General features: G+C 45.3%; 3 protein-coding genes across 8 annotated transcripts; 1 reads left to right on the forward strand and 2 right to left on the reverse strand.

Annotated features, from left to right (window-relative positions):
• Positions 1-97: 97 nt before the first annotated feature.
• sec62 (SEC62 homolog, preprotein translocation factor) lies at positions 98-10,356 on the reverse strand. Its single transcript, XM_048989947.1, has 8 exons — positions 10,251-10,356; positions 6,871-6,979; positions 6,068-6,173; positions 5,270-5,477; positions 4,480-4,575; positions 3,876-3,936; positions 3,616-3,735; positions 98-3,057 (listed from the first exon to the last, which is right to left on the reverse strand). The coding sequence occupies exons 1-8, from the start codon at positions 10,284-10,286 to the stop codon at positions 2,540-2,542; spliced, it is 1,254 nt and encodes a 417-aa protein (XP_048845904.1). The 5' UTR covers positions 10,287-10,356; the 3' UTR covers positions 98-2,539.
• A 570-nt stretch (positions 10,357-10,926) lies between these two features.
• Positions 10,927-24,020, reverse strand: samd7 (sterile alpha motif domain containing 7). 5 transcript variants are annotated; one of them, XM_048989945.1, is made up of 10 exons: positions 23,890-24,020; positions 16,289-16,350; positions 15,213-15,364; positions 14,433-14,550; positions 13,842-13,966; positions 13,557-13,647; positions 12,626-13,296; positions 12,243-12,361; positions 12,030-12,140; positions 10,927-11,841 (listed from the first exon to the last, which is right to left on the reverse strand). In XM_048989945.1, the coding sequence occupies exons 3-10, from the start codon at positions 15,313-15,315 to the stop codon at positions 11,599-11,601; spliced, it is 1,581 nt and encodes a 526-aa protein (XP_048845902.1). In that variant the 5' UTR covers positions 15,316-15,364; positions 16,289-16,350; positions 23,890-24,020; the 3' UTR covers positions 10,927-11,598. The 5 variants fall into 5 exon arrangements, with proteins under 5 accessions (XP_048845902.1, XP_048845898.1, XP_048845901.1 ...); XM_048989941.1 differs by lacking the exon at positions 23,890-24,020 and adding an exon at positions 19,373-22,241; XM_048989944.1 differs by lacking the exon at positions 23,890-24,020 and adding an exon at positions 19,373-22,241 and having other exon boundaries at positions 15,213-16,041.
• On the forward strand, positions 22,559-24,195 carry apoda.1 (apolipoprotein Da, duplicate 1). 2 transcript variants are annotated; one of them, XM_048989949.1, is made up of 5 exons: positions 22,559-23,097; positions 23,187-23,309; positions 23,401-23,522; positions 23,670-23,755; positions 23,933-24,195. In XM_048989949.1, exons 2-5 carry the CDS (start codon positions 23,193-23,195, stop codon positions 24,172-24,174), a joined length of 567 nt encoding a protein of 188 aa, XP_048845906.1. In that variant the 5' UTR covers positions 22,559-23,097; positions 23,187-23,192; the 3' UTR covers positions 24,175-24,195. The 2 variants fall into 2 exon arrangements, with proteins under 2 accessions (XP_048845906.1, XP_048845907.1); XM_048989950.1 differs by lacking the exon at positions 22,559-23,097 and having other exon boundaries at positions 23,119-23,309.
• The last annotated feature ends 1,629 nt before the right edge of the window (positions 24,196-25,824 follow it).

Consider the following 25,824-nt stretch of genomic DNA (forward strand, 5'->3'; position numbering starts at 1 on the left):
CTCGATCAGATACGACTCCAACATCCACTTCCACACTCAACTCGACCTGTTAATGAATATTAGCATTAGCCTAGATCAATAACAAACACACACTATCTGCTTGCTATACATTTATTGCAATGAAAAGATACAGATATACTTTCAAGATAGACAATTATTTAAATTATATTCCAGTAACCTCAAAAGACCATCCTCAATTTTATATCGATCCAAATATGGACAACCTAAATGGCTGCAGAAGTTTGGATTGGATAAAGGTTGGGGTGTATACCTTTCGTACATGGATAAGCAGCTATATTTTACAATATACTGATAATGTGCGACACTCAAATACAATTTGAGATTTTAAAACTAACTCTGCCGATGCCTACGGTACAGTTACTGGCACCTTTCTCTCAGAAAGACTAGCAGTAACCAGGGGAGACAGAAAATGCAGTTATCCGGTCGGAACAGGTGAAGAAGCGGCCCGAGTGATAGTCAGAAAACAGCACTGTTACCGTGACTCCAGAACGGCGACAGGCTGGTTGGTCCTTCTTAGTGGCGGATGAGTGAGAGACGATCTCCCAGCGTATGGGGTTTTCACGGTGGTCTTGCGTTACAACGAACCCGGCAGCAAGCGTGTCGTTTCTGTGATGGAGCTTTTCTGGTGCAGTATTTCGATCAAATCCTGTGCTACATGATAGAGGGAAAGGATTCGAGGTGGTAGAGGCCAGACGCGTTCCTGGCAAAGTGATTCACTCCATACCGTCAAGCCAACATGATAAGAATGAAATGTTAAAAGTTTACCTATGCAGTTCAGGTGGCTTGTATATTAAAAAAAAAAAAAAAAAACACTTAAGAATGTAACTACAGAGATACAAGACTAAATTATAAATCCAAATTATATTCATACATGATTTTTTATTTTTTTTTGTCTATTCCCTTGAGTAAACTCACCAATGGTTATTCAGAGATTACCGTAAAAGCCACGGGGAAGGTTACAGGCTAGTTCTAGACTCTTGAAATGGTTAGGATTTATTAACGTTGACGTACTGTCGAACCTTGCGTAAAAACGATGTGCTCACAGGTTTGTTTTTTTTTTCCTTCATTTTTTTTTTTCCTTTTCTTTAAATCACTAACACTATGATGCAGGAGTCCCTTAAAATATAGTAGGCAAGAAAAACAAGGCTAAAGGTACAAAGAGGACGATACCGAAGCATGATCCCCAGAAGCAGGTTCACTTGCCAGCGGGTTAGTTCACGTCGTGTCGCGCTCAGGGTGACTGACCCTGCGGCGTCAGACTCACAAACTGCACAGGTACAGCCGGCAATAACTTAACGGCGACGGATCACGGATGGGCTACACTGACACCTAGAGGAGACCACAAGTCTTGCATCACAAAATCTGCCCACTTGTAACACAGATATATTAGGGATCTCGGCTCGGTTTTCCCTTCGACTTCGGTTTAAGAAATTGATAACTAACAGTGATTTTTAAAACCAAGTTCCACTTACAATAAATGTAATTACTCAACTGTGTGAAAACAGCAATTTGTACCTTGTAAAAACCATCTGTGTTTGGCACTAAGCTAACATATATATGCCGTTATGCGTGTGCTCCAACATTGTCATGGGGAAAAGAGGCATTCAAATTTACCCAATCGCACTGCCTCATTACAAATTCTCTCGTCTTCGAAGGGTCATCATTAGTTGTGCCAGTTATGTGTCACTGAGGTCCAGACACTGCCTGCCGAACCAAATAGTAAAAAAACCAAAAAAAACCAACACGATGTGTCTAGAGCAGTCATCTTTCGGAAAAGCCTTCTTGACAAAAAGGCAGCACGGATCAGGGGTTAGAAGACGCACACATTTCTAAATCTCCCACAATCCACGTGTCTTCTGAAGACAGAGGTGTACCTATAACGAAACATGGAAACACGGAAATCTTAAACATTCATGCAGGCTCGTCAGCAATATGGGGGAAAAAAAAGGACTGCGATCCGTTAAATGACCGCCCTTAAACGCGCATCACCCTCAGGGATCACGTAGACTTTGGTCCTCCCAAATTACCTTCCTAGAGAGTTTCTTTTGTAGTTCGGGTTTAGTGTGAAGCTCACACATTTAACGGGTTAACGAAAGCACAAACTGCAAAGATAGCCCCGCCCATCCCCGTAACCCTGGTCCTTGATGCCTGCAGCATCTGCGGCCCTAAAATCTCAAACAGAACCAAGACGACCCGTGCAACAAGGAGAACCACCAACTAACAGGTAATGGCCTTAAGGTGGGTTAAAAACAGATTCTTAAAACAGGAACTGTTCCTGAACCCAGAAGTCAGGGGGGAGGGAATAAAACTGAATGAACGTTTTCAAATTTTTTATACAATGGGAGAGAAACTCAGAGCCTCAGTATTTTTAGTAAGAGAATTTGCCTTTGCCCCAAATGACAATTAGGATCCCCATTTGCATTCTTTGTGGAAGATCTCATCCGAAACGAAAACGACTGCCTCTCTTCTGCAAGGTAGAAGTTTGAGTCCTAGTAGAGTGCAGGAGTCCTTTAGATGTTTATGTTTCACCAGGCGAGGGCTTTGCCTCACTCTCTTCCGCTTCCTCCTCCTCATACTCTCCTTCGTCTTCCTCCTCTTCCTCTGTGTGCTGTTCCAGCTCCTCCCTGGTGATCATTTCAAAGTCGTTGCCGTTGCTGTGTTGCGATCCCTCGTCCTCACGCCGATCACTGTCCGTGTCCCCGCCCTGTCCCTCGCCTCCCGAACCCTCCCCCGCCGCCTTAGTCTCCTCCCCGTCGTCGTCCTCCTCCTCTTCCTCGTCCCCGTTGCCGTCTTTCTTCTCGCCGTCTGACCTCTCTTCGCTGTCCGATTTCTCCTTGGCCGTGGGCTCCAGCGCCTCCACCTTGGCCTTCTCCGCGGCGGCCTTCTTGCCATCGGCCCGCGGGCCCTTATACTCGTGCGTGTAGAGCGGCCTAAAGGAATCTATGAAGCCCACGTCTGCCGTAAGGTTCGGCAGGAACCAGAAGTGATGCCGCCCTCCGGTGACCACCCAGATGATCAGGAACAAGATGCAGCGAGCTGAGGACAGAGGTGGGTATTAACAGCTATGAAGATGTACAATTATTAAAATACAGAAAATATAGACGCTAAAGCTGTGACTATACAACAGCCAATGTCACGTGTGAACATGCAGGACACACCAAATGTCGCATTAAACACTTCACCTTAGGCGCATCACCCGTCACACCAAATGTCGCATTAAACACTTCACCTTAGGCGCATCACCCGTCACACCAAATGTCGCATTAAACACTTCACCTTAGGCGCATCACCCGTCACACCAAATGTCGCATGAAACACTTCACCTTAGGCGCAACACCCGTCACACCAAATGTCCCATTAAACATTTCACCTTAGGCGCATCACCCGTCACACCAAATGTCGCATTAAACACTTCACCTTAGGCGCATCACCCGTCACACCAAATGTCGCAACAAACACTATACCTTAGGCGCATCACCCGTCACACCAAATGTCGCATTAAACACTTCACCTTAGGCGCATCAATTTTCACCCAACCGGGGTGACAGTTTGAACACCACGTGCAGTGAGAGCATCCCTGGATGGGACACCTACCCACGGCCAGCAGAAGGATGCTGGCGACGAAGCAGCCGGCCGCCACACTCAGGTAATACACAGCAACGCGCATCTCTGTGGGCCAGAGCGGGAAGAGGGTGGCCGCGATGACGGCGATCACTGCACGAGAGAGAGAACGGACTCACGATGCGGATTTTCCAATAGAAAGACTTCAGTTAAACGGTATTTATAGCATTATTCTGTGGATCAGAGTGTGACAAAATTTAAACAGTTCAAATTCCTTGTCTGAAAACACTCACCTAGAATGAGTCCCATAGCAAACGTCTTGAAATGTACTGGGTCATAAATCCAAACATATACCTGTAAGCAGGACAGAAGACAAGCAAAGAACCAAACAAATGATTAGGACTTGGAATAAACACGGTAACGGATTCAACTGTGAATTTAGCTCAAACCTCTCTCAGCCACCCCCCCCTCCCCAAAAACAGCTGTAATTCTCCAAACCTCATCTGACTTTTGTGTTCTCAGTTAATGTAACTGCTACACGACCTGTAATATTTGAAAATATTATGATGAATAAAATATAATTGGCTTGTGTTGGTCATATCAATGTGCAATAATTTACTGTAGATGTATTTACTTTAACAAATGTATCCGGATGCATGACTGGCTCTGCTCTAGATTTGCCGACAGGCAAATTTAAATTAGATTTACAGGGCAACCACCCACTAAACGGGATGTACAACATCAGCCATAACTTAGCTGCTAAATAGTGAAATGTATTGGTAAGATTTTCTGATCCACTGTGGTGAGTTTCTCCTGATGGCTAAACATGTACAGGAGCAGTTGCGGCATCAGCAACTGACGGGACCCAAATCTGCACCCCAAATATGCCTCACTGACCTCGTTCCCGTCCAAGAACACTTGGTCCTCATGCGGCTCCAGCTTGAACTTCTTCTTTGTGTCCTTCTTCTTCTTGGGAGTCCCAGGGCTCTCCTCCTACACGGACGGACAAAAGGACACGTGAGCTGGGCCCTCTCCTGGTGCACGGAGGACGCATCTCACCAGCAGGTGTCACTCTAACCCCGCAGCCGCCAGCACAAAGGGTTAATGAGGAAGCTACATTAAAAAAAAAAAGTACTGTGCCCTTGCTTGCAGGTTTACAATGCATATCTCCACTTCAAGCAACATATTAACCATCAGTCCATCCATCTATGTGCAAAGTGTCATCTCTGAGGCTACAGATCCATGCCAGCAATTGGAAGGTTGCTGGTTTGAATCCCATGAATGCCAGGAGTGATCCTACTCTGTTGGGCACCTGAGCTAAGCCTTTAACCTGCAGTTGTTTCATCCTGAGTGTGACGTTAATCTACATCCAGCCCTGCAATCAGGTCCTCCAATTTACAGGAAAATATGGGTGCTGGTGGCAGGATGGGCACTGCAGCCACAAAGTAGTTTGGTGCCGCACAGCTGCACTCAGGCTCTCATCCCTGAGGTAGTTTGTCATGTGGTGGGTGTGACAACGCGCTGTCATCAGCAAACGCTCCTTACCTCCCTCCGCTCTCTCATCCATCCATCCATCCACTTACCCTGGTTTGAGTGGCGTATCCCAAGCGACACAAGGCAGGATGTACCTACAGATAATCATGACAATCTTCTGCAAACCAGGATGAATCAGACCAACACTACGTACCGTTTTCTCCTTTTTCGACTCTGCCACCTCAGTCTCTTTCTTCTTCTCCTTTTTGCCCCTTTTATCCTCCTCCTTTCCGCTGTCGATCTTGACCTTCTCTCTCTCCTTCTCCTTATCCCTCTCTTTTTCCTTCTCCTTCTTGGTATCTTTCTCTGGCTTCTTCTTCATCACCTTCAGGGCCCGGTGGAAAAACTGCTTCTTCAGGAGCCTGCGGTGAAAAATCAGTGAGGTTTTTAGTCAGTTTCCAGTCTATTTAAGTCCTGCCGCCTGGCAAGAACAAACTAAACTAAACGACTGCACCGGTGCCTTTCAGAAAAGCCAAGCTTCTAGTAATGCGACGGAAGCTCCCCTTTCTACACACAACCAGCCGGTGTCTTCATTTTTTTTCTGCATCGACAAGCTGCACACAGTGCGGCAAACAGTGAAGCGCATCACAAACAAATGCAGATGTGGTGCCGCTGATTCTAATCTCTTACAATATATAAAGCTTCGTACCGTAGCGTTTTCACCACAGACCCTTCCTGTTTTTCGACTGCCTGACTCCATTGAAACTCCCTGCTATTCATATACACAGCAGCTGGCTAAGTGCTCTTAGCGATTTAAAAATCGCCGTGCTTTGGTGCTTTTCGTGTTACTAGGCAACAGAGAAGCAAGAGTCACCCCTCTAACCCTTTAACCCGCATTTGTATATATGCATTCGCTGTTCGTGGGCAGGATGGGTTTTTTTTTTTACATTCCACGCAGGAGACACACAGGTGACTCGCCTGTGGGGGGCGTTAGCCAGAGGGGCGAGCCCACCTGTTGCAGTAGTCGACCACAGACTCCCTGGTGGTGAAGATGGCGTCTTCGCCTTTCTTGGCTTTGGCCCACTTGGAGTCCAAGAGACAGTCCACTGCTTTGGAGGCTGTGGGTCACACCAAAATTAGGGGGGGGGGGGAGATGTTTGCTCTTTTCCTATCAAAGAACCTCAGCACTGAACAGCTGGAGAAAACTGCTCTTAATCTTCATTGTCACAGCATCTCGTTCGCCTTTATCCCATAGTTGATTCAGGAATGAACCCGGCCCACGTTCAACAAAAGGGAAAGCGGGAATTGAACTTAGAACCATACGGTTTGGGTACAAAACAAAGCACAGACCCTCTCCTTACAGGCCTGAATCAAACAAACAAAGTTATCATTTATTTACCATTTGCACATATACCAGTACTGGTACATTGGAATGCTTCTTCTGACATGTCCCATCTTATCTCCTTTGAGGCACAAGCAAAGAGAGTTGAGAATGAAGTTTGGGGTCAGGCCATTTATTCACCCCTTGGAGCATTTTGGGGGTTTAGGGCCTTGCCCAAGGGCCCAACGATGACTATTCGGCAGAAGCCAAGGCTCGAACCGGCGGTCTCCTGATCACAGGCAGAGCCGTAACCCGCTGAGTCACACCAGTCCACAAAAAACATACTGCCCAAACGGAGGCTTGAATCTGGACAGGACACTAGCTGAGCGAAACACACGGTGCAGAGTTACGGAAGTGCTATTTAAGCGATGCCAAAATGCCACACGACATCACAGCAAGCGGAAAACGAGAGCCAGGCGGGCCGGACCACGCACCGATGAAGTACTCCACCCGGTGTCCCATCATGTTGGTGGACTTGGTGGGGCAGTTAAAGCGCAGATACTTGGCCACCGCCTTCTCATCCTTGGTGGGCTCACCGACCTCCTGCAGGGGGACAGACACGCATACCCAGGAATTAATGCTTCAAGGTCTAATCGCCCCAGGACCTGGCAGCAGTTTCCATGAAAACACTGCTGCCGAGGGGTCGATCCTGTGCAAGACTAAACCCGTCTACCGAAAGCACTGAAGGATAATGAGGACCTCAAAGAATGTGTCCTGTTAAAGCTTTGACTCCCCCACACACACACACACACACCCTCACAATATACCAATCACACAGAAATAAAATATGCACGGAAGCACTGCACTTCAAAAATGATTCACACAATTAATCACGACACTTAAAAAACGCTACAACTAGCCGCAAAGACAAGCACTGCACGTCCAAAAACTCAGAGGCAGTAAAACACTGCGAAAAATGTAAACCGTAAGAATGGACTCCAGTAAACAGGTATGGTTGTAAAGTGGTGATAGACAGGATGGACTATTTAGCGATAGCTACATAACCTGACGTCTGACAAAACATGCAGTGTCTGTGCAGCGTTTTGGTGCCATTCAAACATCATTCCATCAAATGAAAAATTTATTTATGATGTATTTATATAAATGACTTAAAGTGATCTTTGTAAAAGAATATGTGTGTGTTGGGTGGTGGAGCTACCATCCATTCATCTATCAAAAGGGGGCCTTGTTCCTCGCCTGTGTGTCTTTTCAACCCTGAAACCGAGTTTCATTTCTCGCTGTCCCCAGTGAGCCGATCAGAAACGGCCCGTGACACTTACAGCAACGGCCTTGCCACACCTCTCCCATCACATCAGTTCAGCGTCTGTTCACCACAGTCAGTCATGAGACTCATATCCAACAAGAGAAGAGAAACCACCATAGCACCACTTGAGTGGCCACCTCACCTTGCATGGAGGTCAAACAGCAAAGCTGCATTCGAAAAATCTAACTAATACTACAGAAAATGAGAAATGTTTACATGTCTCCTGTACAGCTGCGCCATAAACCCTCTTATTTAGATCTGGTCCTACTTATCACCACATTTGAATGACCAAATATAGTATGTATGCAAAAGCACTTTTCAAACCCTGTCTTATCTGACTCGTAAGAAAGCAACAAAATCACACAACTGAGAACTTGTTTTCCCACTAGTTTTCCTTTCTAAGTCAATGGGTAGAACATTTGTCTCAAACTGGCGACTTTATCTTGCTTTTTTCCTGACAACTTTATCCAAAGCGTAGCTTTTAGCTGAATGATTTACTAAAGCAAGTCAGGTCAAGATGACTTGCTGGAACTTCTGGGTCTGCCAAACATCGTTACGTGGCTTCCTGTGAGATACACACAGAACTTGGCACACGACGGTTTGCACATTAGCTTCAGGCATTTCTGAACATTGGACCGCTGTTATTTGACAACACACGGTCACATGGATCAACTGCAAAGCTGGCGACAGTCAGCAGCACCAGTAAACATCACCCTGTTCCTTATTCCAAGCTGCTTGGACACATCAGCCTTGCTAATGCATTATGACGAAAGCTACAGCTTCCTGATACTGCCTAATGTTGATGAAATGACACAAACAGTGGCAAAAAAGGAGGCAGAAGTTCAGCAGTACACAGTATGATCTTCCTGCCTGGGCCAGAATGTCACCAAGAATGACTGAAGGCTCATTGTTCACTGCCCCCCCGGAAAAGAACGGCCATGTTTTCCTTATTGTGTTTCTGCATTTGTCTACCTGTCAGCTTCTCAGCTGGAGAAGTCAGCACCATGCACATTAGTTACACAGTGCCGAATTGCGTAATAACCATTCAACTTACTTTGCAGTAAATGTCTGTTGTAAGTAGCTGTATTTCAACAGTATGTCTGCACTGCAAACGATTTTAAAAACACATAACGTTGTAATTTATGACTAACGCTAGCCACTCTTTAAGAATATATACCAGATCTTTATGCCACAAATATCACGTATAACCAAAAATTCAATGTCTCTCAATGGAAGGCAATCATTAAATACTTCAAAATACGCTAAATGTATTCGCAAAATGCTGTCATTAGGGTGCACCTAAAACGCGACTACACAGTCCCAGGCTACAGGGTCGCTTTTAAATCGAGCTCGCAGTGCTCATCTCCGTTTTAGACGATCTGTAACTCCTGTCAGCATCGGTTGGTTAAAGTTGGATGATCCCTGCTAAATAGCATGTCAGATCTATTGAGGAGTCAGCCTGGTCCAGACATTTCGTCTGATCACACACGCCGCATACATAATACAAGACAGTCTGAGCGCTTTCTCGTTAGAACGAACCGGTAGTTGTCAAGCCATCGTCTTTGAGCATGAAAACATCAAGACGCCTTTTAAATAAGCAAAATTCGCAAACATTCAAATAAGGGTAGAGTCACCATCTTCTAAAAAACAAAATTCAAAAAGCAGAGGGGCGTGGAAGAGCGTTTCACCCTTGTATTTATCGACTGCACTACATACAAAGATGCTGATGTTTAGATTTGACATTGATTATAGTTTTAGATATATAACTAACGAAAAAGTACATCCACTGTAATATGTGAAACCTGCAAATTAGGGTTCAGCCACATATTTTCTGGAGGTTCTGGCGGAGAGACACTCATGCAGGCTGGAGATTAACCAGCCGAAAGCACCGGGTGATAGCGAGGGAAAGGGAGCGCCGCCTCTACCACCTGGACCAGCGGTCTGTGAAACTGATGGACGGGTGTACGGGAAGATCCACACGCGTCATTAAAATCAGTTTATCACTACTGTCTGGGGCTTTACTGCAACACTTACGCTGTTCTACATGGGTAACACAAGGTACTGGGGAACCAGCTTACTGTCACTACATTCTCTAAATAGAACAGATAATACAATATTTCATCGCGCTTCACGATACCGGCAAGTTATGGGGAGAAATGCAAGTTCTGCCCACCAGCAGTAGCAGCTGTTTAGGTAGACAGACACCCCCGCGACAGAACTGTCACCTCAAAACCACAACTATGAGGTACTTCTCGACGTAAGTTTACGAAGTTACTGTTTAACGTGAGAGGATAACTTCTGAAGTTCACATAAAAGCCAGCTAGTCCGTAGCCAGCTAGCTATCCACTTCCTGCAGGTGAAAAAACGTTCCGACCAGCCCATCGAGCACTGCCCGTCCTCTCAACATCCGTCGCTCGCCTCTTCCGAGAAATTCATGCAGCGTTAACAGCGGCGGAGCGCAGCGTGGGCGCTCTTCAGACCGGCGCGACGCCGGCCTCGCACAGGACAGAAACGCAGCCGAGCCGCCTCGACGACTTTTCCTTCGAATACCTGGATTCGTTTCTTGTGCCTCCTGCGCTCCGCCATGTTGATCCAGCTCCGTGTCAGTGTGACGTGAAAACAACGCGAGAAGAGACTGAGGACGATAACATGACGTCACAAAACTACACCCTATTACACTACTGGGGTAGCGAATCAAATACGCGTTATAATAATAACAGAAATTTTGCATTGACTTTACTATCTTGAGTGTTACCTTTTATTATTATGTATATAAACGTATATACAAGTGTTTAATTCTGATCAACGAGGTGCATAAAGCTGTAATTATTATAAAATAGTTCTTTCCGTATTATCCGTATTTTCCATAAGTGCGGATTCATTGCAAGAATGCGCCTGTCCCATGACGTACAGGGTACGCCCTGGATGGGGAGAGCTGTTATCGTTGGGACAGGTCCTAGCCAATGTTGCGGCCTATGTGAGCATCACCGCTGGCGTCCCACGTCGGGGGCAAAGAGAAACTGGATGGCAAATCGGCGCCCTCTCGGGATTTGGCGCCCTAGGCGGTCGCCAATAAGATTTACCGGCCTTGTTTTTTGCCATATTATTAATGTACCGTTACCGTACCATATGCGATTATATTCTCCACTACTGGACGACGTGACCAAAAATACCATAGGAAACCGTATCCCATAAGCACACATGTTACAAAAGAATGGATTAATACTTTAGATTGCCAAAATTATTTCTTTCGAATTCTTAACTTATGGCAGTACCTTAAAAACGACTACACCCATATTTACATTATAGATATTTAGGTTCTTTAAAGTTACAAAAATATTAGGACTATTCTATTCTAATTAAGCCATTGAATCCGTTTTTATGACCCTATGTTTTCAGGTAATTAGCAATTACATTACATCCCTATTGTAATTGGCTACATCCCTATTGTAATTGAATGAACTGACTGACCATATTTACTACTCAAAAACATAGAAATCGAGATTACTTCATGATAAAGGTACAGAACAGTCCTAGGAGACTATTTACAAACAATTACAGAGAAGTCATGTTACAAACAATCCATCCAGCACACACAAAGTCAGTCGGTGCTTTCATCCTCAAATGGAAAAATACTGCTTCTAAGTTTTTCAGTAACTTTCACTTTATGCAGCAGAAGCCTGCTGGCGGTTGACCACACTCCACCATTTTATATTAATACATGAACTCATGTTTGGAGCTGTATTGCCAACATAACATATTACAACTGAATTTGCATCAGTTTTATTGAACTATTGACTTGAGGTGGAGCTTAATAATAAAGTGGAATATAACACAAAGGGACACTGGTGTGTTTCTTAGTGGTTCTTTTTTTTTGTCCTGTTGACTCCTTATGGCTTTAGACATTCTCATTCAAAACAGGGGGAGGGGGATTTTCTGGCCCCAGCATGGACTCCTGGGGCTTGACACTCTCCAGGTCCCTGGGGCAGGGGCTTCCCAGCATGTCCATGCTGTTGCAGTTCAGCAGGGGACTGATCTCAGCGGACTGATCTCCTGTCTTCTCTGAAGTGTGTTGCAGGGCGGCGCCAGCAGTGAGCGGCAGGTTCATGGCATAAAACATACTGCCCAACCGGCGAGACACCTGCAGATGGGGGTGGATAAAAAAAGTGCAGTTCATGGGAAAAAAATAAGCATTCTGTTTTCAGCTGTATGGATTAATATAATTATATAATACTTTATGGGGTATAGCTATGGATAATCACATTTGAGCAGTGGGGTTTTCTCTGCTCCAGAGTCCCAGAGATGTTTAAAATGACTTTCTGCTCAAACCTGAGATCGTATCTTAAGGGCAGGTCCAAGCTTCAAGCCCATGGTATCTAAGAGGTGGTCCTCTGTGAGTAGTGGCAGTGTCTCTCCGTCAATCATGTGGTCCTTAAATGTCTGTGGAGAACAACTATGTTACTGTGAAAATTCCCTGGCTGGGAAACGCATGGTAAAGACCTTTTTTTGTTTGCAGCCATAAAGGTTGACTCAAGCACAAACCTGAGCATATTCTGAGCAGCTGGGTATGTTGTTGATGAAACTGTAAACATCATCCACTGTCCACTTTCGAAGATCCTCAACTGACGACATTACCTCACTGTTGAGAAAACTATGAGGTCCTGATTAAGAAAAGGAAAAATGTTGATCATTCCCCAAGGACCAGATTGGGAAATACTGCTATGCAGGGTCATGGTGAGTGCATAACAAGGCACAATGTAGCGGAAGACCTCAGGCAGGATGCCATGTTAGATTAGCGCTTATTAAATTAGCCAGGATTATGCTTGCAGTGGGACATTTATGTCTAAATGGGAGAGATAATTAGTTATATCGAGTTCACGCGGTATCAGGTAAGTTGCGAGTTTTGAGGGGTCCTGTCGACTCACCAGGGGGTAGAAATCCGTTGCTTGATAATGGAAATATGTAAGAGGGGGAAGGGTAGACAAACTTCTCATGGAAAACTGAGCCGGTGCTGGGGTCGTCCTTCTCGTTAGTGCTGGTTCGGGAGTCCGTAGTGTCTGCACAGCCCTCCTGAGTAATGATGCAGTTCTTGCGTGGGCCTTCTTTACACTCTTTGTGGTTCCTTCCACTGCCAGAGGCCAGTTCTGTGTTTATTTTCACGTGGTCTGGTTTGCTCACTGACTCATTCTCTGGCTCCCCTTTTGATTCACCCTCCTTTTCCTCCGCTGATCCCCCTGGACTTTGGTCCACGCCCTTGTCATCCGATTGGCCCTTGGCTCCAGTAGCGTTTGCGTCCATCATCTTGTGATTTGCTGCCCTCCTGCTGCTCCTCCTCCCTCTTTCCCTCTGCAGCGTGCTGATTGGCGGATATGGGCTAGCAGACATCAGCAGACTGTTGGCCTGCAAGTCCTCCAGTGTGGTGCGATGGACAAAGACATCACTGGGGAGGTGACCCTCGGGAATCCGCTGACGTCCGCGAAAGGCCATGGCGTTTGGGGGAATCCCCTGGTAAATCATGGGGGGCTCCATACCCATAAGCCCTTTCTGGTGGGCAGTTTCCAGCTCTTTCTGATGCAGGATGGCATTCATCTCCATTCTTGATATGAAACGATGACATGTTATAGCATTATTAGATGCAGCTTAGTGAAACAGGACAGGCTGATACTGGAGATGACAACAGACATTAGCCGATGTTACCAAGAAACAGTTAAGTGGAAAGAAACATGCTATTGTAATAGAAACAGCGGGAATACTGGGAATGGTCAGGAAACAGATGTGCCTCATTATTTGGACACCTATCATATTCTGTCACTTATAAAGTAACCATATGTGTGTGAACATATCCAAGCCTGATACCTGGCTATATTCTGCTTGTGAATCATCTCCTGTCGCCGGGCAACTGTTTCCAAGGGTTCCGAAGGTAGAAAACCATACCCCGCTGACAGGCCTTACATGCACAAACACACACACATAAAAAGGAGCAGACGAGAGATAGCAATAGATTATCATATTAAAGGCTGTAGTCCCAGCAGGTAACTAATAGCATGTTGATTCTCTGAGATGATGTCATCTGTATCAAACGCGGATGCCTGGCAGGGTGGTATGTAATTGTGATTAGGTGTGCGGGTCCGTCATGCCCACCTGTTCCGGGGAATGACCTTGCCGGCACAACGCTAGAGTGTGGGGGTAGAGATGGGCCCAGGCTGGCCCGCATGTGGAGCTGCCTGGCCTCAGAAGGTACCATCTCTGTAGAGGGCACCAGCTCCCTGCAGAGAATCAGGAAGACAACTCAGAGAACTGTGATACATAGTAATGAATATTACATATAACCCCCCCCACACACACACACACACACACACACACTCAGTAGTGAATCAGAAAGGTATGAAGGTGCGATGGCATCTGACAGGAAGCATGAATGCAGAAGCGTAACTGGATTCTGTCTCCAGCCCACACTGTCTGCTTCCTGTACACAAGCTACAGCCTTGTCTCACATCCATTACTATGGGAGGGGGATTCGACCATCGGGACATAGCAGGGAGGGAGCAGATTTTCAGCCCGACGTGGAATGTTGGTTCGTAGAGGTGTAAACATTTTCTCTCATTTTATTTTAGGTTTGCGAACAAGCAAATAAATAGGGAATTTATACCAAATGTGGGTGGTATCGAAGTAGTGGAATTAATGTGTAAATCTCTAAGGCAGAGAGCTGCTCCGCTTTAGGGGTGAACTTACCTGTCCATGAAACGGGGCTCGAACTGCCCTGGGGGGGCCTGCAGACGCTGCTGGGTAAGATGCTGGGGTGTCATGACCATCTGATTTCTCATGATCAGCTCCTGCCTCTGCCGCAGCTCTGCGGGACAGGTAAGAGACAGGGCGTGGTGTGTCACAGCAAATGGATGCCCTTGGCCTTCCTGCATAGCTGGCACCCCCTGCTGGTGGCGGGCCTGAAGGGCACGCAGGGGGCACGAGTGCAACTCATGAGTTTCAACCACTGGATGTTGCTATTGAACTCCCTCATTTTTATATCCATAGCTACACCAGCTGTTGCAGGGACAGTTTTGGGTGGTTTGGGCGGAGTGCTCCCATGACAACATGCATGCCCCCCCCCCTGTGGCCCCCCTAAATACATATGCTACTTGGGTCTGAAATAAATGTAATATTAATACTATTATTGTAATTTACATTTATATATGTGGCTATAATTCTGTGCTGGAAGCAGGCAAAACCCAAACGTAGGTACATTTTTGTGACGGACTCAACGCGGGGCGGCGGGCGGTCCAGTCACTTCAGTTGGCGAAAAGCAAAGATAACAACAGAAAAAAATACTCAAGCTTGTGGAAACGGTCTAAACAAGAAATCAGAGTGACATATTTGTGGAAAACTGTACAATGTGACTGCATTGCATGAATAACACCGTATTTCATAAATGGATGGATGGATGGATGGATGGATGGATGGATGGATGGATGGATGGATGGATGGATGGATGATAGGCAGACAAACAGCCCTTACCCCCCCCGGACATGCCGTTGACCACCCGGTACCACTGCTTCTCGTCCAGAGTGCCTGGCTCCCCCAGCCCAGTCATCTTCCTCAGGTGCTCCCGTGGGGTCATGACACCCTCTAGCTGACAGGTGGCGCCCTACCGTCACCCGGAACGTCACCTGAACGTTTTCAGTAAACGGAGTTTTTCTAACAAGTTGTATTAAAGTTTATAAGCGACTTAATGACATTGATACTATCTGCTCACAGAATAATGACAATGTAAGGAGATACATTATATGTTTTTCCCCCACTGTTGTGAAACACTCGTGCTCCCTTTTCATTGACTGGAATTGCAATGATTCTACAATATCGTCATAGATTGTAAACGATCAGTTTAACAAATTATAATAATGACTGTCACTGATTCGTAATAAAAACCCACCATGAATGGTTATAGTAAAGTACATTCCGAGGAAAACATTATTTGCGCGAAATTGTTCATAAGGCAGAAAACACGTCTATCTGCTGTCAGGCAGGGCAAAACCTCACACGTGGTGAAGTGAGCAAGTGTGAGCGAGTGTTTTTGCACTTGTGTAAAAAAGAAAAAGAAAACTGGTAACTTTCACGCTGCAGAAAGAGCCTACAGATATTTTTAAAACCATAATAGAAGCGAAAACAATGTCTTGCGGTTTGATAGAAAAAACGGACAGGTTTCAGGTATGCGTAATGTTTGCAGCAGGCGTCCTGTTATCTATTCGATGAGGTTTTCACAGCGCGGGGGTCTCTTGGAAATCACCTTGTGCAGCGCCGTAACCCACATCGATAAAGTTTCACTCCACAGACGTGCATTTCAACCCTCCAAAAAAGTGCTTTTAAGTACGCTGTGTTCATCAGGGAGAACGGGATTAATTTAGCATGTCCCGGTTTTCTGTGCCGCTAAAATGTCTTGGGCATTGCAGGTAGTGGTAAGATGAAGACCAGATGTTGCTATACAAATCATTATAGCAGCGGCGACGCGTCTTATAATAAAGTGTTAACAATACACTATTGAGTATGAGGTATGAGGGAAGTAGGAGTTCGCTCAGATGTGGATGCCACCATACCTTTTGATCTAACAACGTTGTTTGGTACTCTTCCTCCTCTGTTCCTCTATGTCTGAAGTACTCTGGGGGAGTAAAGGTACAAAATCAACCAGAGATCACCAGGAGAGGGAGGAATACGGGGAGGAGAGCAGTTGAGTAGAGAAGAAGAGAGAAGATCAATAAAAACCATTTGGCATGCAGCATCTAGGGTTCGACACAGGGGTTTGCAGAGATGAAACAAGTTGCACCTTCCCACACAGGAACCCGGAGGCCCCGGGGGCGGAAAGTCCCAGGTTCGAAGTCCTCGAAGCGTCTTCTGTGGAAAAAGTGAGCGCCGGCGGCTGCGTTTGGCGAAGGACCACAGCGACAACCTCACCTCAGGTTAAGGTGACCCAGATATCACCATGTCACACCTAAGGTGCCTGTGTGGGCGTGGTGAGCGCTCCCGGGTCAGTGAGACCCCAGCCCTCTGGTCCTGGGCCCGTGCGTATTTAGTCTGTGGTTGGTAACTCACACCTTTCCTGGGTGTTTATCGAAGTTGAAATCAGTGATAGAGTCGTTCTCATAGGATCGCCGTCATTTAAAAATAACAAGATTTACATACAAGGCCTCTCAGATACAAGACAATGGTGTGGTTTTGAGTGATGGAGAATTTCACGTGTCGAAATTGGGAGTGGTAGATTTCGTACGAAACATGAAACAAACAAGTTACATTAGCGCCACCTGTGAAATGAGCATTTACCCAGTGGTGTGTGGTATGCTGATGGGGAATCCATCTCCCTGCATCACTCTGCATGAGTCAATTTCTATGCAATTACATGGCACACCTCAACAAAACCACATTTCAGACCAGTGAAATCCTATAATTCTTCACAAAATTCACGTTTTGCACAAAGATCCATCATTAAAAGAGGGTGGCATGCAGGACAGTGTTACTAATCGAAGTGATGAGATTAAACACCGGTTTTGGATGTTATCCACAGTTAGCGTCCTGCTCCTGCTAAAGAATTAGACGATTAGGATACGTTATGGCCAGTGACATCATACTTAGCACTGTTTATCGTTCGGCAAGCAGCCGCAAAACTGGAATCAGCTCAGATGCTGGCTGGGCTACCGTTTACACAATGAGTGGCTAACCTGTTACCCAATTGTGACTGCTGGCAGTAAACATGCTGGTCATGTGACCTGCTTGTTGCTAAGGGGGGGGCAAACTGTGAGTGTGTTTGCTTGCGAGGACGTTAATTAAAGGCTATTTTGATGCTGACAACTTATGGTAAATCGAGCGATCCTGGCTCGTGCGTGGCTTGTCGTTTCAGCTTTCTGCTGCCCTGCAGTTCCCTCCGAAATCCCGTCTAATCTGGGTCTCCTAATTCTATCCTCAAGTCTGCGTCTGCCAGGGACATCTGTTGACCCTACGTGTAGTCCCGTTGACCGCCACCCCCAGCCCCATATCTGTGCATGCTCTTCCCCCAAAATCCTATTAGCTAAGTCCTGGCTATGCAGCACTTTAGAGGGTTGTGATAGACTAATTCTGGGCACTGAGCGTTTTACCCTCAGCAAACCTTGCCTGTAAGCATCCAGAACAGTGCACCCCAAGTGCTAATCCTATTAACCTCCATTAGTCCCCCTAGATGACCTAAAAACACTTTGGATAAATCTCGGACCCAAATGGTTTATTAAAAGATATAGCCCAGGCATCTACTGCAGCATTGTCACTGGATCCCTGTATCAGACTGAATGGTCTACAGCATTTCCTGTCACATGGAGCCATTTAGCAGGTATAGCCTGGAGGTAATTAAGGTCCTGATTAGCCCATTAGCTTCATGCATTTGTTAGCCTGCTAATTTGTTTGTTCATATAACTGCGATTGCCGTGGCGATGGCAGTAGAGATGAATAGCTAGTTTCCTAACTGTTTGGTGCACGCAAACTTTATTTTTGGCCCCCAACCTAGACAAAAAAAAAAAGAGAAATTCTGATGGAGGTAAGGTAACCCATGCAGGCAGTGGGCGGGGCAACAGCACATGTCTGCTGATTAATCTGGCAGAGAAAGCCAGGCTTACGTGATCTCAAGGATTCCCCCATGCTCGACAGTGCGGGAAGGAGAATGTACACTTACGAATGCTGGTCTGGATGTGAACCATCTACCCTACTCCAAGAGCTACGTGCTAATAAGTCCTGATGACTTGCAGCAGGGGTGACACAAAGGGGGTAGCTCAGGATGATTCCAAGGGCCCCTGAATGATGGGGGGCCCAAAACAAATAGGAAAATAATTGGTTTGGTCTGAGTTGGGGGCCCAAAATCACTAGCAACACCCCTGTGAACCAGGACATAACGTGAACTAGACAGAGGTTAATAAATCACAACGCTATCTGAAAAACGGTCCCCTTCTCATAAAAAGCGGTTAAATATCCCAAAAAAATAACACGTTTTTAAAGAATGAATCCCACAATTAGATGAATCTAAAAAGTTGGACACTGTGAAGACTGAGGCACATCTAAGAACAGGGCCTGGATTTTTGGATTTGCTGCTCGATAAATTTATTATCCTAATGGGATTAAATAAAATTGCTGACAACAATAAGATAATTGCCAGCTCTTGTACACCAGTCAAACTTATATAACCAACTAAATCATAAACCCTCCATTGTACCGAATATGTCAAACCCTAACAGTCTTATAGCCCATGAAGTCTGTGAATTATAAGTTCTATAAATAAATACATATTAATGAATAAATAATAACTGGAATAAAATAAATATTTGTATTAAAAACACAGGCAAGCTGGGGATTTATTTTTGTTCATCATGCAATGTTAGGTCTACATCGTCTTAGTAACACGTGTAATAAGCAGCTCTTAGTGACAGAAAGAGGTGAAACACGCAGTTCCACGGCAGCGGAAGTAGCCTGCAGCTCGACAGGCAGTTTTTTTTAACCAGCAGCCTGGGTGACAGATACTATCTCCTGTTCAGCATGACAGAGAGAGCGAGAGAGATGATGCAGAAAACAGAAGAAAGTAAGAGAAGCGAAACAGGGGCTTCATCACCAAAACAAAAAAGATCAGCCAAAGGACAGTCGGTGGTTTAGTTAAACCAAAAAACACTCACCTGATGTTGGCAGAAATATAGGTAAACTGGGGCTGGCGATAGTGAGGAAATAATAAACAGCTCAAGCAGGGATCCGGCCTGCGGAGTATCCTTCTCCAGCGATGACACTGGTTGCTCGCTAATACTGAAATACTTTCGCTTTGAAATCTGAAGAAGTATTGGTTTGACAGCTCGAAAACCACGCCTGCTTGCGCTCGTGCCAGTTAGCGACTGCAGCTTAAAAAAGACCCTTAAATACAGATTCATTTTATCGTTATTAGCTGGCTTTATCACTGACACTAAGCCCTCCCTGTCCTGACATCACAGCGATCTCCCGTCCGACTGGCTGGGATGTAATTGCAGGAGTTTTGCTTAAGCATGGAAGCTAAGCCTCTTTCATCGTTTACCTCAATAATCCCTTGTTAGCGCTTAAGGCAGCGGTAAGACACCTAAATACTCTGCTTCCTTCACCGGTGGCAAAAGGAGCCCCTGAGTCGGATTCCCGCACCATCGGCATGGATCCTGATTCTCATGGCGCGTTGGTTTGGAAATCTTTCCACTTTCCGCTCTTATTTTCCTGCCGCTCGCGTGGCCAGGGCCTTCGGTCGGCTGTAGCTCAGAAACCCGGCTGCCGAGAGGTCCGTTAGAAATCCTCCTGGACGTGTGGGCAGGATCATCTTCTCAGAATTCCTAATCCGACAGTTTGTGCTAACCAGGCGCTCACGGCCTGCTGTGCAGAACAAAGCAGATTTTTTACACTGTGGATATTAGGGCCGGCATGGTGGTGCAGTGGTTAGCACTGTCGCCTCACACCTCTGGGACCCGCCTGGGTCACGTGTGTGTGGAGTTTGCATGTTCTCCCCATGTCGTCGTGGGGTTTCCTTCAGGTACTCCGGTTTCCCCCCACAGTCCAAAAACATGCTGAGGCTAATTGGAGTCACTAAATTGCCCGTAGGTGTGCGTGTGTGAGTGACTGGTGTGTGAGTGTGCCCTGCGATGGGCTGGCCCCCCCATCCTGGGTTGTTCCCTGCCTCGTGCCCATTGCTTCCGGGATAGGCTCCGGACCCCCCGCGACCCAGTAGGATAAGCGGTTTGGAAAATGGATGGATGGATATTCGGAGCATGAGTCCAGCATAAAGTGAGCAACTAGGTAGTTTTTTATCGGTTCTTTATTATTTGGAGAATTGGATGTTGGTAGGGGAGGGGGGTCATTTCCTGTTACTGGCCACAAGTATGCTGACAAAACAAGATATCTGATAGTGTGGCGACCACACTTGTCCACATCAATCAAAGCAAAGCATACATCAAAGGGGCCTCGGTGTGAGCTCACACAAAACTCTGTTTCATTTATAATGCACTGACTGTCTCTCCCCCAGCCTCACCTGTACAAATATATTCACCTGTTAACCTACAGAATTAGCCTGTGTGTGAAATGATCAACGCTGAAAGGATGCCATTTTCCACCTGAATGATGAGGAAAAACACAGTAGTAAGCATGTGTTTACTGGATATACGATTATATTTAATTTCCTGTTTGGATGGTATAGATTTTGCTTATTTGAGGTGGCAAGCAATTGACCAGTACATGAAAATATACATTCGCTTAGAGTTCTATTCTGGTGCGGCACAGTGGTTAGCACTGTTGCCTCTGGGACCGGGGTTCGAGTCTCTGCATTGATGCCATGTGTGGGGTTTGCATGTTCTCCCAGTGTTATCGTGGGGATTCCTCTGGGTACTCCGGTTTCCCCCCACAGTCCAAAAACACGCAGAGGGTAACTGGAGTTACCAGTTTGCCCGTAGGTGTGCTTGGTATGAATCATGTGTGCCCTGCGATGGGCTGGCGTCGCTGCCTGGGCTGTTCCCTGCCTTGCACCCATAGCCTCCACATTAGACTCTGGACCCCCACAACCGTGATTGAAACACTTACAGAAAATGGATGAAGATTACAGAAGATGGAGGAATAGAATTCTATAGTAAACAACTGACCAAACCATAAAAATAAACATTTGCTTGAAATAAGTGGGTGAGATGCCAAGCACTGCACCTAATAGTTGGCATCAAATAGGCTACTTTTGCACGAGATATTGTTCATTGACGTTAAACTGGATGCCAACACAATTGGGCATTACGGATCCCAAGTCACTTATCGCGAGAAGTAACATTAATTCGAGTGTCTTGGCAAAACTCCCAGGCTGGATCTCGTAATCTGGCCACCTAATCACTCTTAAACGTAATTACAGAAGTTGATTAAAGTCCGTTCTTTACTGTTCGGTGGATTTGCGTTGAGGGTTCTTCGCAAAATTAATCAGAACGTGCTTATTAGTCTCTATTACACTTTTTCGTATCTGTGATCTCGTACAACCGCAGAAAATAACACGTTAAACGTTCTGCTTAAAAATAAAGTTAACAGATACAATACTTGACACATAAATGCGTGGTGTTGGCGATACGCAGCCTACGTGTTTCCACCGCTCGTTTAGCTTTTCTTATCATTTAACGAACAGTCGTCATTCATGCGGTAACGTTATTTACGACGCGTTCGCGGTAGCCTGCATCTCTAACCTTTAGGTGGCTTGAATGTACCGGCACCGAATACTCACCGTTGAGAAAACTTAATGTCAAAAGTAACCAGCGGCAGAGGCACAGAGAAAGTGTTTTCAGACTTCATTGTATGGGTGTTACCAAATAAATTTCATGTACAGTCGATTTTAATCTTTAATCTTATGAACGATACATTCCACCCCAGAGTGGAGGGTTTAATGCAACCTCGGAGTGGGAGGTTGGAAGTTATAACGCACCAGCAACATACCTTTCTTTCTTCCCCCACAGTCTAATTCGGAATAAAACAGGGGCTATTAATAGCATAATCACAGAATGTGATGTAATCCATTGTTGTGTGGGCTCAGGGGATACCTCAACCCTAACCCTCCATGCAGGATCTACGTTTTTCAGAGGCCGAAAGAATTAAAAATAAAAACCAAATAGCAAAAGTAACCGTTTTTTTTTTGTTTTTGCGAATGCAAAAAACGGGGGAGTGTTCCTGCCTTTCATAAATGGGCATCCCGTCCAGGGTGTTCCCTCCCACCCCCCACCCAAACGAGATAAAATGATTTGAAAAGGTATTAGTTTATTGCGCCATCTATTGATACCATAAAGAAAAACAGCGTTCGGAGGAACTGGTGCCTCACGGGGGGGGGGGGGGGGGGGGATACGATCTTCTAAAAGTCATGGTAAACCTTCATGGCATAAAATAAAAGAAAATACATTTTTGGTGTGGAAAGCCACAAACTAATTGCTTGGAAGACAGCCTAAAGAACTATAAAATTACTTTCAGCAAGAGATAAAACCATCAAACCACGACAAGCATTTTAATCAAACGTAAAAGCAGTAGAATAATCCCGAAGAATTGGCTGAGTAAGAATCTAAAGCGATCATTTTTAACTGTCCTGCAAAGGACAGACACATTTTTTAGTCACATGTATCTGGAAATGTCCCTCATGACACCAATTTCTTAAATAGTTCGCTTTATGTTAGGAATAACCACCGGTGGCCTGACAATGGCTCTCATTCATGTGCGTCTTGGAGACCCTAACCTTAAAAACCATTGACTCTTATAAAACCGTCGTACAAGTCGTTGGAAACACGCAGCAAGCATCTTTCCCAGAACGCGAGGCGCTCACGATCCGGTACCGCATTGTCAAGCCAGTGTCGTGGTTCTGCGTTGCAGTGTAATCGCGGCTATAGCGGTAGATTGTTTTACGAAATTCTGTTGTTCTGTTACATGCTGTCCGTTTGCCCACGGGCTTTGACGACACCTCTTTCTGGATGCTTTTAGGTGGAAATGAAAGCGGGTTTTGCCCTCGTCCTCCCACTGCTTTTGACTATGATCAGCGCCCAGATAGCTCACTGGGGAGGCTGCCCGGATCCACCAGTTCAGCCGAAATTCAACCTGCAAAAGGTACAGTTCCTGCTTGTCAGGACTCAACATCTTATTAGTTGTGCTACAGTTCTTATGTTTTTCTTGATTGCCTGTTTATTTTATTTCACAGTATCTTGGGAAGTGGTACGAAATCGCTAAGCTGCCGGCGCAGTTTGAAAAAGGACAGTGCATCGAGGCGAATTATTCAATAAGAGACGATGGGAGCATAAAAGTATTTAACTCGGAAATACTGTGAGTTGTCGATACACTAAGGATCTGTTTCTAACGACCCGCGCTGTGTCAGATCCGTACAGACATTCGGACTCCAGTAAATACAGTTCAGTACATGTATGAAGGTGTCTTTGTACTACTGATTCTGAGCTAGCATTTCTGTCCCAGAAAGGGAGAATTCAGAACGATCGAAGGGACAGCGGTGGTTCAGGACATCAAGGAGCCAGCGAAGATGGGAATCACCTTCTCTTACTGTAAGTGTAAGCTCGTGCTTAGGTTCCATTTTTCGTTATGTATATTTTGTATTCATGACGTTTTTACATACATTGCTCATTATGATCTATAACACAACACAACAATAACAATTTTTTTGCTTGGATAAATTTACCTAAGATGGCACTCCGTCTATTTCTCATTCTTCTGTGGCGCAGTAATACCTTATACCCCGTACTGGGTGCTGTCTACGGACTACGAGCAGTCGGCGGTAGTTTACTCCTGCACTGACATCTTGAGCCTCTTCCACGTGGACTTCGCCTGGATCCTGGGCCGCACGCGCTCGTTGCCGGCGGACATCGTCCTGAGAGCCAAAGACCTTTTCACTAACAATAACATCGACGTCAGCAAGATGATCTTAACCCATCAGCAGGGCTGTGACGTGGATTCTGTGAATTAAAATACCTTTGCCAAAGATGAATACCTTACTGATTAACGTGTTTTGTTTTTTTAACTGTGTAATGATTTTACTGGACTTTATCGCATGGTTATATATATATATATTTATTTTTTTTATTTTTTTTGGGGGGGCGGGCGGAGCATAGTGAAATGGGCAGGCATCCTAAGAGGAAAAGCTAAGGTTGTCACCCAACTCTTTCTGCACAAAATAAAACAGATCATATTTAAGTTAAATTCACATATAAGTTACACAACATTTAGATATAATGTCTTGTTCATCTCGTGTTTATTAAAAATCATGTTTAGTTTCATTTTTCCATTACAATCTGCCGAGGACTTAGCTAGAAATTCTGCCCCCCTCCCCCGACAAAATGTCATCTTTGACCACCCCCTTTCGGTTGCCACCTCCAGATTCTGCTCTAAGGAAACATGATCTGAGCCGGACCATGCAACTTGTATGATAACCGTAGCGCCCGTACACCAATTCGGCATAAAAATGCACAAATGCAGATGTGAATTCACAGATAATTTACAGAAAAGATCCCCTTGATTTTGGTTAGATCTGTATCCGTGGGATAAAGCCTGCATGACCTGCTTAGCCGTCAAGCTTCACCGTCGGCGGTTCCTTCCTTCCGACAAATTCCACTGTCCAGTTTCACAGTTTGCTGAGTCGGCACCCCATCAGTTAAATGATGCCATAGGCGGCTGTGTATGTCGCCTGTAGAGTTGACTGGCTCTGCTTACGATCGCTGGGACCCAATTCAGTGGCTGCATTCTTTGAAAGACGCGGTTGGTGTTGCCTTTGCCGGCCGCAAATTATTCATTTGTAGTGCTAATACAAGCCTACATAAGTTCAACAAAACTCATAACTGCAGCTGATGGAGACTGTCAGCTACATTACTTTATCAGACCATGGGCCTGTGTGACAGAGTGAGATTTGTTGGTTAGGTAGATAAGTTGTTGGATTAATGGTATAAAACATGAAATAGATTTTATCTTAGTTCACCTATACATTTAATGCAGAATGCCTTAAATCTGACAAGTTATCTGGCTGACATAAAAATCCAGCTTCGTGATACAGGCCTCTGGTAAAACAAGATGCTACCACAGCTTCTCGCAGAATGTTTGCATTTTTTTGCGCCACTAAGCATCACAACAGCTACAGTTTTATAGATTTCACATCTACCTTGATTAAAAAAGCGTTCCGATGATTCCGAGACATCCAGAACATATTGAAGAGCTCGTATTAAGACAGAAGCGATTGTTAGCACCTGTGTCTGTCCTGCCATTGAAGGAGCCTCTATGTTCACACAATATCCAACAGATGTCTTGCAAAGACTTTCATGCCTTTTTTATAAGCAATCAATGATTGTTCAGAAAGATTCGATCTAAAGGGACTGAAAAGTGTCTATATTGATTTTTTTTAACCTATCATTTTATTCTATGGCCATGAAACAAACTAATTAAAAAAGTAGTAAGAGTGTAACTCATTTTGATCATGATGAAGGAGTGATATTGAAAATAATATTTGGCTATTGAGGTATTTGTTATCAGTCTCCTTATGTATTAAAGTTCATTAACATACTTTTGGGGACATTCGTCAACTTTTGTTGTTCCATTTGAACCCCCACCCAGGAGCAGACCCGCGCAG

Source organism: Brienomyrus brachyistius, chromosome 21 (assembly GCF_023856365.1).
Source record: "Brienomyrus brachyistius isolate T26 chromosome 21, BBRACH_0.4, whole genome shotgun sequence".
NCBI classification, from domain to species: domain Eukaryota; kingdom Metazoa; phylum Chordata; class Actinopteri; order Osteoglossiformes; family Mormyridae; genus Brienomyrus; species Brienomyrus brachyistius.

Excerpts from the sequence above, each read along its gene's own strand:
- sec62 (XM_048989947.1), bottom strand. The coding sequence starts at position 10,286 with ATGGCGGAGCGCAGGAGGCACAAGAAACGAATCCAG. Across the intron at positions 3,736-3,875 it reads TGCTATGGGACTCATTCTAG|TGATCGCCGTCATCGCGGCC; the intron begins GTGAGTGTTTTC and ends TCTCTCGTGCAG. Across the intron at positions 3,058-3,615 it reads CATCCTTCTGCTGGCCGTGG|CTCGCTGCATCTTGTTCCTG; the intron begins GTAGGTGTCCCA and ends CTCTGTCCTCAG.
- samd7 (XM_048989945.1), bottom strand. The coding sequence starts at position 15,315 with ATGACCCCACGGGAGCACCTGAGGAAGATGACTGGGCTGGGGGAGCCA. Across the intron at positions 13,297-13,556 it reads CACAAGCAGAATATAGCCAG|AATGGAGATGAATGCCATCC; the intron begins GTATCAGGCTTG and ends TTTCATATCAAG. Across the intron at positions 12,141-12,242 it reads GCTGCTCAGAATATGCTCAG|ACATTTAAGGACCACATGAT; the intron begins GTTTGTGCTTGA and ends TGTTCTCCACAG.
- apoda.1 (XM_048989949.1), top strand. The coding sequence starts at position 23,193 with ATGAAAGCGGGTTTTGCCCTCGTCCTCCCACTGCTTTTGACTATGATC. Across the intron at positions 23,310-23,400 it reads CGAAATTCAACCTGCAAAAG|TATCTTGGGAAGTGGTACGA; the intron begins GTACAGTTCCTG and ends TTTATTTCACAG. Across the intron at positions 23,756-23,932 it reads GGGAATCACCTTCTCTTACT|TAATACCTTATACCCCGTAC; the intron begins GTAAGTGTAAGC and ends TCTGTGGCGCAG.